Raw genomic sequence first — 14,952 nt, 5'->3', positions numbered from 1 at the left:
AGGAGGTACTTGACATTGATCAATTCTGTCTTTACCTGTTCCCTAGGACTCAGAATACATGAACTCCAAGCTACAGTACTAAACTGCTTCTTCAAAAAAAAGTCTTTCTCGATGATGCAACCCGATAAGGGCTCCGGTTCTCACGTGGGGCTTCGATCTTCACTCTAGTCCTCTTTGATCCACTCAGAGCCCAGCATTCAACTTGTCCAGGCCCCATCACAGCTCCCAGCAACTCTCACGATGGAGTCATTACTATGTACAGTTGTACAGTACACCGTACTGAAGTCCAGGTGGGCGATCCCTGACAAATCACTAACGATCTCCTGGATTGCCTGATCGGGTCATTCCGATCCCATAATCCCGGAGTACGGATGACCGCCACTTACTCTCTCCTCACAGCTGGAAAAATCAACCAAGTCGGCTGACCTAGAGCTCGGACAGGGGTCTGTCCATCGACCGGGGTTGTTCTCGATCTTAAGGTTATTTGGGGAGGGAATAGACCATCCGGGATTCTCGAAGCTCCCTCGGACTTGCTGGGCATCCTCATCCACCAATCAGCGTGGTTTGGGTGTTGAGCCGTGGCTTGGCTCGAAGGATGGACTACGAGAGGATCATCTTTCTACAGTCCCAACGAAACGGGCGAACCAACGGGCGCCTTATAAAGCCCTTGGATCTTTGACAACCGAATCAAAATCATATTCTATCACCATTCGCTGATTCGACTCCCACAGTCCTAATTCTGGCCTGTTTTCTAGACTGGGAAATCAAGATTGAAGCAACAATCAAACCAGCTGGATACCTTCTTCGGCATCAGAGCCCGGGCAATGACAAGCCAGGCCAAACGATAGCCGGATGAACCATCTTCCTACAACTAACTTGCAAAAGAGTCCTATCTTCATCACCCAAACACAGTTACTTCAATAGCCGTCAACACCACAAAGCGGGGACAGCACCACGGAGTAAGACCAAGTCTGTGCCCCCACGGCGCACTGTGATCCGACCCGGACAGCCCCGTCCCAATACAATTACAGAAGACTTCAACCAGTTCTAACAGGGCCTTTCAAACGATGCTTTGGGGATGGTAAGAAGGACTGGTTTCTCCGTTGCTCGCCAACAATTTCCTTCTGTTACTACCTTTTAGGCGCTGGTGTACGGCGGTGAGTACGCCACGGAAGGAGGGGTAAATAGTCATGGAGGGGTCGTGCGATAAGATTGTGTCAAGTATACAACTTGCTTATTCTCACTTGTAAACATGATGGTCTCGTTTTACAATGCCTGATTCTAGTTTAAAACTCATTATAAATGATTGTCGTGTTTAGTTGATTAGGGGCTGGAGATCACTTCAGGTTCTAAATGTATAATCCACTCCGTCACTTTCTACCAAATAAACATCTACCCTTCAATAAAGTTCATCAGAATCCAAGGATCGACCAGATCAATCTTCTCAAATTCGAAGCCTAGTATCGGATCATCTCCCTAATAAGGCACAAATTCATTTGTAAGCCCCACGGCGCGTCAGAAGCACCGGCCAGTCCTCGTGTCAAGCCAAGGGCCGGCAAGCGCTACGTGAATCACCCTTGGGTCATGGATTTTCTCGGTACTTGCAGAGTGAAGTGGACCTGCATCGGATCTCAAGAGCGAGTTCCGATATTACTAGACGTTTGTTTATTTGCGGAGATGATGTAACAGAGATAGTACTCCACTGTCCAATTGAGATAAATTGTTAGGCCCGTGTGAAACGTATCTTGTTTCTTCGGTTATAGATGATTCCTAGAGTACTCTTGAACAATTTAATTGTGTGCACACTCGAGTACGGTAACTAGAAAGCAGGACTAAGCATTCCTGTATACATGAAGATACCTTTTGTTGCTTTCTGCAAGGGTCGTACAGCAGCCAGCCGCTGTGGCTGTGGAAGTGTCAGAAGATGCAGTATCAAAAGGTCGGCGTCTCCGCGTTTTCAATATTGGAACTGAATCTTCAGGTAAGACAAAATTGTTTACAACAGTATGCGCTTGGTCAATGTTCCCGTGAGTCATTTTAGCGTTAGGGAAATCGCTCATCGGCCCTTGGGCTTCCAGATCAACGCTATTCCTTTGCTCTAATTGTTCAAGTACATGCTCTGTACCTGACGTGATCCAGCCCTCGAGAACTCTATCTCACCGTCGACACAAATCTTAATCTCTCGGGTGTCGCTCGCAATCTAGTTCTCTGGGCATAGCCCTTTGAATGAGTCAAAGGCTGCACTATTGAATCTTGAAACTATAGACGTCGAATCGAAATGCCTGAACCGAGTCCTCATCACCAGTCCGTGCAAGCAATTCTTCAGGCAAACCAGATCAGGCAGCTATTATGCGCCCTCATTCTCTCATTTACTTGGTCTCTTCACTCTGATAGGTGGACTGGGAAGAAACTATTGACCCAGATGGTGACCAAAAGATGTAACTATGCAGTAAATTAGGTTCAATTAATCAAAGTTCTAAAATTAATCCCGGCTAACTCTGCACTCTCTGATCTTCTCCAAATGGGCTAGTCTTGAATAAATTATCATCACTTACCCCTCTTTTGTTTACCAGTCAAAGTGCGATGATCATTTCCCTAGTTCTCGTGACTATGCGTCATGTAGAATTAATTATTCAGCTTTTAGCGCAAGAACGGGCTACATCGGGGTGTTTTGGACGGTGATTACTTCGCACGGGCTGATGCGGGGATCACAAATGCCCGTTAATCACACCGGAAGGGTATAGGCTGCAGTAGTTTTGGCCCAGTTAATGGATGCTAAGTTTAGCCAGCCCGGCGCGTAGAAACGGCCAATGACTGGCCCCTTCACCATACCCCTGCTACCCACCAGCAGTTCGTCACAATTTGGGCCATTCTGATTCGCTCCGCCAAGCATCTGTCATGCAATTTGTATCCCTCGTGAGTCCTTTCCAGTCCTCTCGAGTCCTCGCCAGAACCGTTTTTCTTAACTCGAGTGTGCCGGGTTAGGCAAGAAATTGTTGCTGGGCGACGCGCCCATTTCGGCCAGTGCACCAATGAGCAGGATTTGTCCAACTTTAGGGAACGGGGGTTGGTGGATTGGTCGTGCCCAATCTTGCAGTAGCTCGACGACTGACTTTGCGAAATGGGCTGGGAGACAGGGATTAGCTTTTGCCAGTTGCACATCCCCTCCAGCCCGGATAGGCGCCCGGACGGGGCTGGAATGGAAATCGAGTATATACTATATACAAGTGACTCTTCATCACAATCCTCGCCTCGCGTCCCTCTATTTCGTCATCTCGCTTTTTTTTCTTTTCTGTTCGGCTTCATGCTCTGGTAGCTGTGGCTAGTTTCCTGTCTTTTCTCTGTTCTGCTAATTTGCATTCGATTCCTCGTGATATCCTCACAACTGACGCATCTCGACTCCGTTGATCGGTTGTCGATGCCTTTTTCTTACTATTTTGAGATACCCATAGAACGTCGTGTCACTGGAGAACACCCTACGCTCTCGAGAATCTACTCTATATAACTGAATAACACCAGAGAATCTAGCAAAGGAGGGGAGGAAATCATGACTGACGCCCTCCGCCTTCCACCTGCGCGATTTCCGCCTCTTCGGCAGGCCCGAGGCACGGTGCTTAATACTATAATGGAAGATACTCGCGAGTCCCAGTTTTCAGAAAAGGGCGCCGGTAGCCCATCACGACTCAAACCAACCCTGGCCAGCCCCAAGTTGACACTCAAGACCAGTGGACTATCAGTACCGACTCATGCCCGACTGGCCCGGTTGATGTCGCCACTGTCGGCAGGGACGACCTCTTCATGTTCGGACCATGAATGGCAGCAACAGATGCAACCTTTTGACGATCTGTACGATGCCACGGATGACGATGACATGGACGATGACAATTCCACTGAGATTAGTGACTCTTGTTTCTCGGCGCCGGGCACTCAGCGCTCTAGCTTGGTGACACCAATCACGAGGAATTCGGTCACTTCGACGGGCAGTCGTGGCAGTCGCAAAAGTAGAGGTGGGCTAACCCTCGACATTCCTTCGTCCACGAATTGGCCCTCCCTCTCTGGCACCTGCAAGAGTTCGCCCATCCCGCCGACTCCTCCGTCCACGATCCCAGTCTCTCCTGCGGCGCTCTCCATGCTCGGTCGATCGGTCCCGGCACCCTATGCACCACCCTCTCTCGATGGGGATATCTCCTCCGACCAGGAATCTAATCTCAGTGCCCTGGCCACTCCAGACACCCATTCGCTTCCTGATACGAACTGGGATGCACAAGGTGTCCACGTCCGGCCCGATCTCGATGGGAGTGATGCGGAGGATCTGGGCAGTCACGAAAGCAATGCAGACCTCCAAGCGGTCTCTTTTTCCATTGAGAGTCCACAGAGCGACTGGCGCAATGTCCTCGGACGGTTTCCCTCGCTTCCCACGGCTTTGCAGAATACTTCGACATCCTCGTTAGGATATGAGAATGAAATGTATTCCGAAGAGCCGCCTCGGGAATCCACTCCTTCAGATCAAGGGCTATATCTGCCGGATGGTGCTTTGGCAATGCTGCAGCATATTCCGTTGGATCGCACGCCCGAATCCTGGTCCGAGACCTCGGAGGACGATGAGATGTGGCAACTCCAACCTGCTCCACGAAGTCGCCCACGAAGTGCCGATGGAGTCACTCCTGCTTCGGAATTGTCCGGGTATAGCTTCAGCGAGCTGAGCATCCCATCGCCCGGCGGCTTCTTTGCTTCGTTGGCACCGCGCGCTCGTCACACATGGTCGATTCCGGCTGACAATCTCCCACCAACGACCGCCGTGGCTGAGGGCTTCTATGATCTCCCTTTCTCTCGAGATCAAGGAGAGGTCGTCGAGCAGGTCATCGAATGGCCTGACCGCGTACAAGAGGATGATCCCGACACTGCGATCCGTGACGAGGATGGCCCGCCTACAGCCATTCGAGTTCCATGCGACACGCCTACTCGACCCCTCACGCGCCAGGACACCCACAGTCCAACGAGTGCCACCTTTGAGGCCGTTCAGGAGATCACTCAACCCAGTAACGTGTACGAGTATGATGAGCTGTATGACAATGAGCTGCAGGAACGTGCTGCCGCAAGTCTCGACCGGACCAGCGTGTGGCTCTCAGCCCAAGCAACTTACCTCTCCGCATTGAATGAGACCAATCCCATCAACGAGATTGATTCAAAGGCGAACTCTGATGCTGGCGAGAAGTCACCCACTCAAGAGGAGGACGTTGATGCAGCACCAAAGAAGGCCGTTCGATTTGCCGAGGGTGTCCCCGAATCTCTCAGTCCACGTCCACCATTGTCAGCCAGCAAGGACTCCATCTACTGGCGTGGGTTCCAGTCAATCCGACAACGGTCCAGTTCAGCTGACGGCTTCCTTCACCGCAACATGCGCTTCGATGCGATTCAGTCCTTCCGGCTGGGTTTGGTGGATATGCACCTCAATAGCCTGATGGGTAAATACGAGCTCGTCCGCCCAGAGAGACCCGCATACAAGGGTCCCTTCTCCCAGGCGCCCCGCAACTCAATCATCACATCCGTCTTGGCCGAGAAAGCGCAGTTCGCCAAGCTTGAGAAGGAGCAGCTTGTCCTTGCCCAGCTCTGTCAACCCATGTGGGCCATGGACGCACTCCGATGTCTAAACGGTGGCAAGATGCTGACGAGCCCGGTTGAGAAGCGAGCTAGGCGAACCCGCAAAACTCCCCAAAGTCAAGATGAACAGAAGCCACGTTCAGTACGCATTCTCGATCTCGGCGGCCATGCCTCTTGTGAATGGGGCTGGCACGCAGCGCAAGAGTTCCCGCATACAAAGGTCTACTCGGTCGTCAATCAGACGCAGACTGTCAACAGCGCCATCAAGGGTCCACCCAACCACCGCGTGGTTTCGGTTGAACGCCTTTGGGAGCTGCCGTTTGGCAATAACAAGTTCGATGTTATCACCACGCGCTCCTTGCATGCTCTATTGAAGACCGAATGTCCGAACGGGTTTGATCGGGATGAATACGACTTGGTGCTGAAGGAGTGTCGCCGTTGTCTCAAACCTGGTGGGTATCTGGAGTTCATGGTTCTGGATGCAGAGATCTCTCGCGCGGGTTCGTATGCCTCGGCGTCTTCTGTTGAGTTTGTATTCAATCTTCGCACGCGTGGATACGATCCCGTCGCCTCCAAGACCTTCCTCGCTCGTCTGCGCCAGAGTGGCTACGTCAATATCAAGCGTGCCTGGATGTTCCTACCCATGGGCATTGAACCCGCCCAACCACAGCCGATCAGGGAAACACCAGCACCACGGGTCCCGAGTGGAATTGAGGAGTACGAGGCCGTGCAGGGGCCGATTGGCAGCACGGGCGACATTGCCAGTATCACGGGGATTCTGGGTGGCTGGATGTGGGAGCAGTGGCTGGTCCGCTTGCGGACTGAGATGGGTCATGACCGAAGCAAGTTGCTGGATGGAGTAGGAGCAGTGTTTGATGAAGGGAGGAAGAACGGAGCAGGCTGGACCTGCTTGTCCGGATGGGCGATGAAGCCGAAGCGCGTGAAACAGATGGTTCAGCACCGGAGAGCCGGGTCGGCCTGAGTTTCATGTGGTTTTTGATGTTTGCATGTTGATAGTTTACCTATTTGTGCCCGGGTGGCCAGCCCATTTAATGTAATGCGAGATGAGAGATGCCAATCACTTAAGCCTGAGTTGCAACTGTAGTGCCCGAGATATATTTCACATCTCGATCGATAAGATTGCATCATGTAATTCCCAGATTGAACTGATATCTCGGCGGCAACAAGTCATCATCATCAGGACAATGTATAAATATCCATGTAGCTACCATTTTTCATTTCATGGCTCTTTTCTGATGGATGCTCGAGTGATTGCGTGTTCTGGCTTCTTGTTCATCATCCAGGGCCAAGTCACGTGACCATACTCATCGCAGCTCCAGACCTCCACAGGTTCACCCGCACCGTCACTTTCAGACTTCAGCGACTTTCCCTACGACCTCCTATTTTGATCTCGAGTTTGGCAGTTGGTCCTCAACTCTGCCCCTCGCATACGCGATCACCGCTCTTCAACAATCAGCCCGCCCTCTCCACGTCTTACCCCGCCATCATGCTTTTCTTCAGGTACCGCCGACCTCCATTGCGCCCTCGATTGACACCGATCAGTACTGATACCATGGCCCTTGCAGCTTCTTCAAGACCCTTACCAACCAGACGGTTACTATCGAGCTTAAGAATGATATCCGCATCCGCGGAATCCTGAAGTCGGTCGATCAGTACCTGAACATCAAGCTGGACGATATCGAAGTGCTGGACCTCGACAAGTACCCGCACTTGTCTTCTGTGAAGAACATGTTCATTCGTGGTAGTGTGGTGCGCTATGTGATGCTGCCCCGGTCGGAGGTTGACGTGGGTTTGTTGGAGGACGCTACAAGGCGAGGTGAGTGATGCGCCCGGATCTGCCTCGAGATAGCAGCGTGGAGTGTGCTGTGAAACTGCCATTTCTCACTAGAAATATGGCCACACGCCTCTTGCTGTCATCCTGCTCCACCATGATCGGATCTTGCTAACGGATGTCCATAATACAGAGGCTGCCAACCAGGCTGGCAAGGCCCGGTAAATTTCCCCACGATACCAACATCATACCTCGAAAGTCACTATATCCATCCTCGTTAATGCCTCGACGTTTTTTTCTCATATTATGATGTTCCCCCGGAACGAGCGAATACGGGGGACAAACCGCGCGGCTTGAAATGTACAAAAAGCTAGCGCAATGGCGGGAACGCAAAGCAATGTTTCCACATGAAGAGAAGGGATTTATCTATGATCTCACTGCTCCCCTGGAAACGAATGACATCTGGAGACGGAGCACTTGGATCTAAGCGGGCCTGGCCGTGCGATACCTATCGTTGGATCACAGCCCCGGTCTCTACTAGCATTTTGTAATGCTAGTTGCTCACAGTTACCATGCTCAACACACTTGCAATAAAAAAAATACAGCTTTAGGCCATGGAACTTGACTTATTCGTTGCGCCTTGTAGCTCTGCACGGAATAGATATCCCATTTGACCCAGTAGTGTTCACGTGACTTCGTGTCGCGGCGCCCGCGCGGTTCGTCTTCGACGCATCGGGTGGCGCACCTCAGCAATCCCTGTTTTCGTGTGGATAATGAACAACATTCTGTACATATTCAAGCAGCACTACTTGTCGATATCATAGCGCAAGGTGCCGACTGCTCGCAGTCGCACTACCGTCGACCCTCCACCCCAATTCCCACAACCTACCCACCTTCGCTTTCACTCTTCTGCGGCGATGGCAGGTCCCTTTGCTAAAAAGGCGTCCACGCCGTCCAAGGGCTCCGCATCAGCAACAAAGTCATCTTCGGCGAAGGGAAACAGAAGCATTTTGAATTTCTTCCAGAAGACGGACGCACCAGCTGGGGCTACCTCCCGCCAGCCACGCATTACACAGTTCGTTGGATCAGCGGGATCCCCGAGCAATGGACGTGGCACGCCGAAATTGCAGCATGGAAATAGCTCGAAGAGTGATACATCCGAGGCCCTGTTTTTGGAGGACAAGAAGGGATTGGCCAAAGTCCAACGGACGAGTGTGACGATTGACTTGACTGAGAGGGCCCGATCAAAGACACCGGAGGATATCTGGGGCGAGGGCGACGATTTTATGGAACCAGAGGGTTCTCGGTACAATGAAAATGGGCAGTCTGTCAAACGTCGCAAGGTGGATTCGCCGAATGCTTCAACTGAGAGTGGAGAGGCAAACGACACGCCCAAGCCAGTCAAACCCGCCCCGGCTAAAACGTCGAACAATGGACCGTTTATCGACGAATCAGACAGCGAAGATGACATGGATGCATATCGGGAACTGAAGGAGACGACCCCTACGATACCCGACACGAATGATAACGATCAACCCCCTCACTTGACGACGAACCGAGTACAAAACCTCTTGCCGCCCAGCGCCCGCTGGCACCACTGGTAAGAGACGCAACGAATGATACCAACGATGATGAACTCGCGAATTTTGACGATATTGAAGACGGCGATGAGCTTGTAGGGGAGGAGTTTCGAGATAGACCATGGGACGACCTTGAAGATGAAGACGGACGAACAATCGATTTTACGCACGACTTTAATGATTCAACTGATTTCGATCCCGAGCCCGACTCCGAGGGAGTAAGCACCTGTCCGATATGTCAGGGAGAGCTAGCAGGATTCAGCGAGACGGAACTGTCGGTACACGTGAACGACTGTTTGGACGGCAAGACCTCGACTCTACCTGCAACGAGCACGACTGAGCCGGCACCGAAGATCCCAGCATCAGATGTGAAGAAAGAGCAGACATCCGGTAGAGGGCTGACACGATTTGAACGGGCTGCTATTGCTCGGCCTCCGCAGCGCGACCCATACTCTAAGAATGCCCCCGGTGCACGATCCGCATTTTCCAAGATGATGGCAGGAAATGCCGAAGATACGGCCTGGGCAGCTGCCGCTGCGAACGAGGTCTCATCTCGTGGGAAACAGGCCTACCAACGAACCTGTCCATTCTACAAGATTATGCCAGGCTTCTCGATCTGCGTGGATGCTTTTCGTTACGGAGCAGTTGAGGGGTGCAATGCCTACTTTCTCAGTCACTTCCATAGCGATCATTATATCGGACTGACCAAGTCCTGGTGCCATGGTCCTATTTATTGTAGCCGACCAACAGGAAATTTGGTCCGACAGCAACTCCGCGTGGATTCTAAATGGATCGTGGATCTCGATTTTGAGACCACGACCGAGGTGCCTGATACTGGGGGTGTGCAGGTCACCATGATACCTGCCAACCATTGTCCTGGAAGCTCCTTGTTTCTCTTCGAGAAGAGCTTTGGTAGTGGACCCAACGCTCGACGGCAGCGAATTCTTCATTGTGGCGATTTTCGAGCGTCTCCAACTCATGTACAGCACCCTCTTCTACAACCCAACCCCATCAACCCGGTCGCCGGCCAGCCGCGGCAACAGCGAATCGATACGTGTTATCTCGATACAACCTATCTCAACCCCAAGTATGCCTTTCCCAGCCAGGAGGATGTGATCACAGCCTGCTCGGAACTCTGCGTTCGACTCAATGAGGAATCTGGCGTGGGCAGCGAGCTTGGGAAGACGGGCGGTGGCCTCATGAGCAAGTTTCTCTCGTCTATAACTAAAAGCGATACACCCTCGGAGCAGCCATCATCGAAAGGGGGTCGACTATTGGTCGTCATTGGCACGTATAGCATCGGTAAAGAGCGAATCTGTTTGGGTATCGCGCGAGCATTGGGATCAAAGATATTTGCCAATCCTCAAAAACAGCGGATCTGTGCCTGTCTGGAAGATCCCGAGCTAACCGCGCTACTAACGACTGATCCCCGAGAGGCACAAGTCCATATGCAAACACTGTTTGAGATTCGGGCCGACACCCTGGCCGACTATCTGGACACCCTAAAACCCCATTTCTCCCGAGTGGTTGGTTTCCGACCCACTGGCTGGTCGTACCGACCACCTGCCGGACGTATGCTGGATAACCCTCCAGTGCCGACGGTGCTGCGTGGCGAACACTGGAGGACTCCGTTTACGGCCCAGCATTTGACCCCACAACGCGGAAGCACGCGGGAAAGTGCCTGTTTCGGAGTACCGTATAGTGAGCATAGCTCTTTTCGAGAGTTGACCATGTTCTGTTGTGCGCTGCGGATCGGCCGGGTAATTCCCACGGTGAACGTTGGGAGCCAGAAGAGCCGGGATCAGATGAAGGCGTGGATTGAGCGATGGGAAGGGGAGAAGAAACGGAATGGACTGTTTTCAGCGGAGGAGTGGTAGAAACTCCGATAGCATAACATGGCGTGGCATGGCATGGCATAGTATACTTGCATACATGATAGCGTACTCCTGTATATAAGGCAAAATGAGCATCTCCATGACTCTCCGAGTATTCATTACAGGTCTTTGACTACTCTCTATACACAATGAAATTATAGACCATTCTGATCGATATGTAGTAGATAACCGCGTCTATCAATCTGATCGGCCAATCTCGTGAATCCTGTCTCCTTCTGTAGAACATGTAGAACATTCCTTGCAGATGTCCATCACGTGGTCTTCTTCCCCCCCCACACTCTTTCTTCTTCACATTCTCCTTCATCACCATCCCCAGAAGGACCCCCAGAATTTCCAAGACTTTGACCCTATTGGCCCTGCGCCATTCGATCGAATCAAATGGCGACAATCATGTCTGAATCAGCCGGGGGCGATCCTGGGTGCACCGATTTACCAATGACAAGCCGTGAATTACTCGCCGCCCTGGGGGAATAACCGAATAAGCGGTCGTTCGGACGCCAGCAACGGCACTACTCGCTCCACGGCTCCACTCGCGGCGTATCCCCAGATACCGATTTACACTCCCGTCGACCGGTTAGACCTCGGGGATCACGATGCGGCACGCCTCACTGCTCGGACAGCATAAATAACACTCGATCCCAACTCGCTTTTGAACAGCATGGACTGATACTTCTCTTTCTCTTTCCTTCCAGTCTTGAGTCGACAAATCTATCGTCACGACATCGAAGGACGAGGCTGCTTCGACAAATATCCTCCTTGTGTTCTTTCTGCTGCTCCCCTCACCGTCATTGCTCCCCGCCTTTCGAGCGATCGACACCACACTTTTCCGCTTGAGCTCCGGACCATTTTTCCCTGTCTTCCCTGTCTGCAGTGTATAGCTTGCATCCCCCTGCATATTCCTTTGCCATGATTTTCTCTACGGAAAATGCACCCTACATCCTGCTAGGTGTCGTCGTCGCCTATTTCTTGGTGCCCTACCTGCAGCGATCGCGCCTGCGCGATATCCCGTCTCCCAGCTTCGCCGCCTTTACCAACTTCTGGCTGCTGATCCAGGCCCGCCAGGGTAAGCGCTACCTGTCGGTTGATGCCGCTCACAAGAAGTATGGCAAGCTGGTGCGAATTGCTCCTCGTCACGTCTCGATTGCCGATGACGAGGCTATCACCAGTGTTTACGGACACGGCAACGGTTTCCTGAAGGCGTACGTACAATATTCCCCAATGGTGTCAGTAAATGCCTACGAAGAGTTTTCAATGCTAACTTCTACCTAGTGACTTCTATGATGCTTTCGTCTCGATCCGCCGTGGCCTCTTCAACACCCGCGACCGTGCCGAGCACACTCGCAAGCGCAAGACTGTCTCGCACACTTTCAGTGCCAAGTCCATTGGCCAGTTCGAGCAGTACATCCACGGCAACATTGAGATGTTCGTTAAGCAGTGGCGCAAGATGGCCGATCTCCAGGCCAACCCCAAGACTGGCTACGCTAGCATGGACGTTCTCAACTGGTTCAACTATCTGGCTTTCGATATCATCGGTGACTTGGCTTTCGGTGCTCCATTCGGCATGATCGAGAAGGGACAGGATATTGCTGAGATGCGTATGCACCCCAATGACCCGCCTAAGTACGTCCAGGCCGTCGAGGTTCTCAACCGCCGTGGTGAAGTCTCTGCTACCCTGGGCTGCATGCCTTCCTTGATCCCCTTCGCCAAGTACATCCCCGACAAGTTCTTCACCGAGGGTATGCAGGCTGTCCAGAACCTGGCTGGTATTGCCATCGCCCGTGTCAATGAGCGTGTCAAGCCTGAGGTCATGGCCAACAACACCCGTGTCGATCTTCTCGCCCGCCTGATGGAAGGCAAGGACCAGAACGGTAACACTCTCGGTCGTGAGGAACTCACCGCCGAGGCTCTCACCCAACTCATCGCCGGCTCCGATACTACCTCCAACACCGCCTGTGCCATCCTGTACTGGTGCCAGCGCACCCCCGGCGTCATCGAGAAGCTGCACAAGGCTTTGGACGAGGCTATCCCCAAGGACATTGACGTTCCTACCCACGCCATGGTCAAGGATATCGAGTATCTGCAATGGGTCATCTGGGAAACCATGCGTATCCACTCTACCTCCGCCATGGGTCTTCCCCGTGAGATTCCCGCCGGCGCCGACCCCGTCGTCATCTGCGGCCACACCTTCGGCCCCGGCGACGTCCTCTCCGTGCCTAGCTACACCATCCACCGCTCCAAGGAAATCTGGGGTCCCGACGCTGAGCAATTCGTTCCCGAGCGCTGGAGCCCTAAGCGTCTCACCCCCCGCCAAAAGGCTGCTTTCATCCCCTTCTCCCACGGCCCCCGTGCCTGTGTTGGTCGCAACGTTGCTGAAATGGAACTCCTCGTCATGGGCGCTACTGTCTTCCGCCTCTTTGAGTTCCAGATCGAGCAGGATGGTCCTATGGAGACTCGTGAGGGTTTCTTGCGTAAGCCGCTTGCTCTCCAGGTTGGTATGCGCCGTCGTACTCCTGCGTGAGTGATGGGCGTCTGAAAAAGGGGTTTGCCTGGGCAGCCGAGCTAGGCTTTGCTGGGATTGGTTAGGAACCTAGGGTGGATTATTTGGGATGCGGATATCATCTTTTATATGTCCCGTTATGTGACGAAGGTCTGCGATGATTCCATATGAATGGGTGGAGCGAGTATCTGGCCTTGCTGGACTTGCGGCTGCCACTGATGAATAACCATGTTTTCTTTTTCTTTTCTACTTTTTCTTTTCTCTGTGAATATCTACTTCAGTCAGCGACAGCTGTGTTGAGATTGAGGTAAGTTGTGATTATGTATATATGATGCATCTGGAAAATATCATACTTTCTTCTTCAGATTCTTGTAATGCCCACCTAGATCTATCTGATACCCACTATATATCATTATTTACATTAATAAATCATTGCTATTATATACCTTATATAACCTTATAAATACTACTATCTACAAATCGCCTAATTAATTAATACATATAGAAAGATAGTCTAAATCACCTCATCAAGAAGATAAACAAAAAAGATCCTAAGTTATTGGCTCAGGAGGTTGACTAAGCCTACTTTTCGATGCTGCTGACGGGAGCTGTTCTAGCAACTCTGGGATTATTATTAACTTACTTGTCGCTGCCTTGTTTCCATATCGTTTATTTTAGCCATATTAATCCCACCGCCGAGTTATAATACACATTATGAGATTGGCCTAGAAATTTTCGACTCCGTCGTACCTGCCCGCAACCACTAAGTAGTCCCCCCTCTCGCCTACGACGCCCGATATTCCAAAACACCCCGCAATCCACCGATTGCGCCAGTTCGGCCGAGCACAAAGATGCGTTCAAAATACCTCATCACAGGACTGACATTCATATTCATCTACCACGTTTGGCCTTCGAGCGTACCATACGAAATGGATCGAATAACGTTATCGAACCCATCAATAGGCATTTCTCTCACGGCTTCATATGGGTATGGTGTTACCCGCCTTGGTGGAAACGAAATCACAGTCATAAACATATCGCAGGACTATATCCCTTCGTCACTCCGACGGTTCATTCGAGGACCTTGGTCGCGTCGAAGGTGATTTAAGCTATGTTAAAATGATAAGGCGACTATCGTCACATGCTGCATGCCATCCTAGGTACATTTCCTAAAGCGAACTCTTTCCACGTCCACCATATTAACCCAGATAGTCCCCCCTACTCTTCCATGGAAGATATGTGGGACAACACCCCCGAAAAGCATGGCGATCTTTCCGCAAAAAGATAGGACTGGCAGCATCTCCAGACGTCCAAATCATCAGCGAGCTGGTCAAAAAGCTCCTTTCTCTGTGCAAATCCGCCACACATCCATGTGTCGGAATAAGCTATCCAGGAATTGCGGCACTTTACAAAGAAGATATCAATGACATGGCGGAGTACCTAGGTCTTCCAAAACTCACGGGCCTTTACAGATACCATCCGTGGGAAGCTTAAGCTACTTATGCGGGACATGGGCTAGGATTATGTGAGCACCTTGAGGAGGATCAATGCAAGGATGAGGGAAACCAACTGCCGGTGCACGAAACA

General features: G+C 51.7%; 4 protein-coding genes across 4 annotated transcripts; all 4 read left to right on the top strand.

Moving 5' to 3' along the window:
• Window positions 1-3,547: 3,547 nt before the first annotated feature.
• Window positions 3,548-6,583, top strand: N7496_012834 (uncharacterized protein; the record flags this gene model as incomplete). Its single annotated transcript, XM_056705747.1, has 1 exon — window positions 3,548-6,583. The coding sequence occupies one exon, from the start codon at window positions 3,548-3,550 to the stop codon at window positions 6,581-6,583; it is 3,036 nt and encodes a 1,011-aa protein (XP_056548970.1).
• Window positions 6,584-7,108: 525 nt separating this feature from the next.
• On the top strand, window positions 7,109-7,618 carry N7496_012833 (Sm-like protein LSM2; the record flags this gene model as incomplete). The annotated part of the gene is made up of 3 exons (XM_056705746.1): window positions 7,109-7,122; window positions 7,188-7,438; window positions 7,587-7,618. The coding sequence occupies 3 exons, from the start codon at window positions 7,109-7,111 to the stop codon at window positions 7,616-7,618; spliced, it is 297 nt and encodes a 98-aa protein (XP_056548969.1).
• A 692-nt stretch (window positions 7,619-8,310) lies between these two features.
• Window positions 8,311-10,850, top strand: N7496_012832 (DNA cross-link repair protein PSO2; the record flags this gene model as incomplete). The annotated part of the gene is made up of 2 exons (XM_056705745.1): window positions 8,311-8,952; window positions 8,976-10,850. 2 exons carry the CDS (start codon window positions 8,311-8,313, stop codon window positions 10,848-10,850), a joined length of 2,517 nt encoding a protein of 838 aa, XP_056548968.1.
• A 924-nt stretch (window positions 10,851-11,774) lies between these two features.
• N7496_012831 (cytochrome P450) lies at window positions 11,775-13,386 on the top strand (the record flags this gene model as incomplete). The annotated part of the gene is made up of 2 exons (XM_056705744.1): window positions 11,775-12,067; window positions 12,138-13,386. The coding sequence occupies 2 exons, from the start codon at window positions 11,775-11,777 to the stop codon at window positions 13,384-13,386; spliced, it is 1,542 nt and encodes a 513-aa protein (XP_056548967.1).
• Between the last annotated feature and the right edge of the window lie 1,566 nt (window positions 13,387-14,952).

The sequence above is a fragment of the Penicillium cataractarum genome, assembly GCF_028827025.1.
Source record: "Penicillium cataractarum strain IBT 29864 chromosome Unknown utg000011l, whole genome shotgun sequence".
NCBI lineage: Eukaryota > Fungi > Ascomycota > Eurotiomycetes > Eurotiales > Aspergillaceae > Penicillium > Penicillium cataractarum.
The sequence above is the reverse complement of the archived record's forward strand: the minus strand, read 5'-3'. Positions and strand labels throughout refer to the sequence as shown.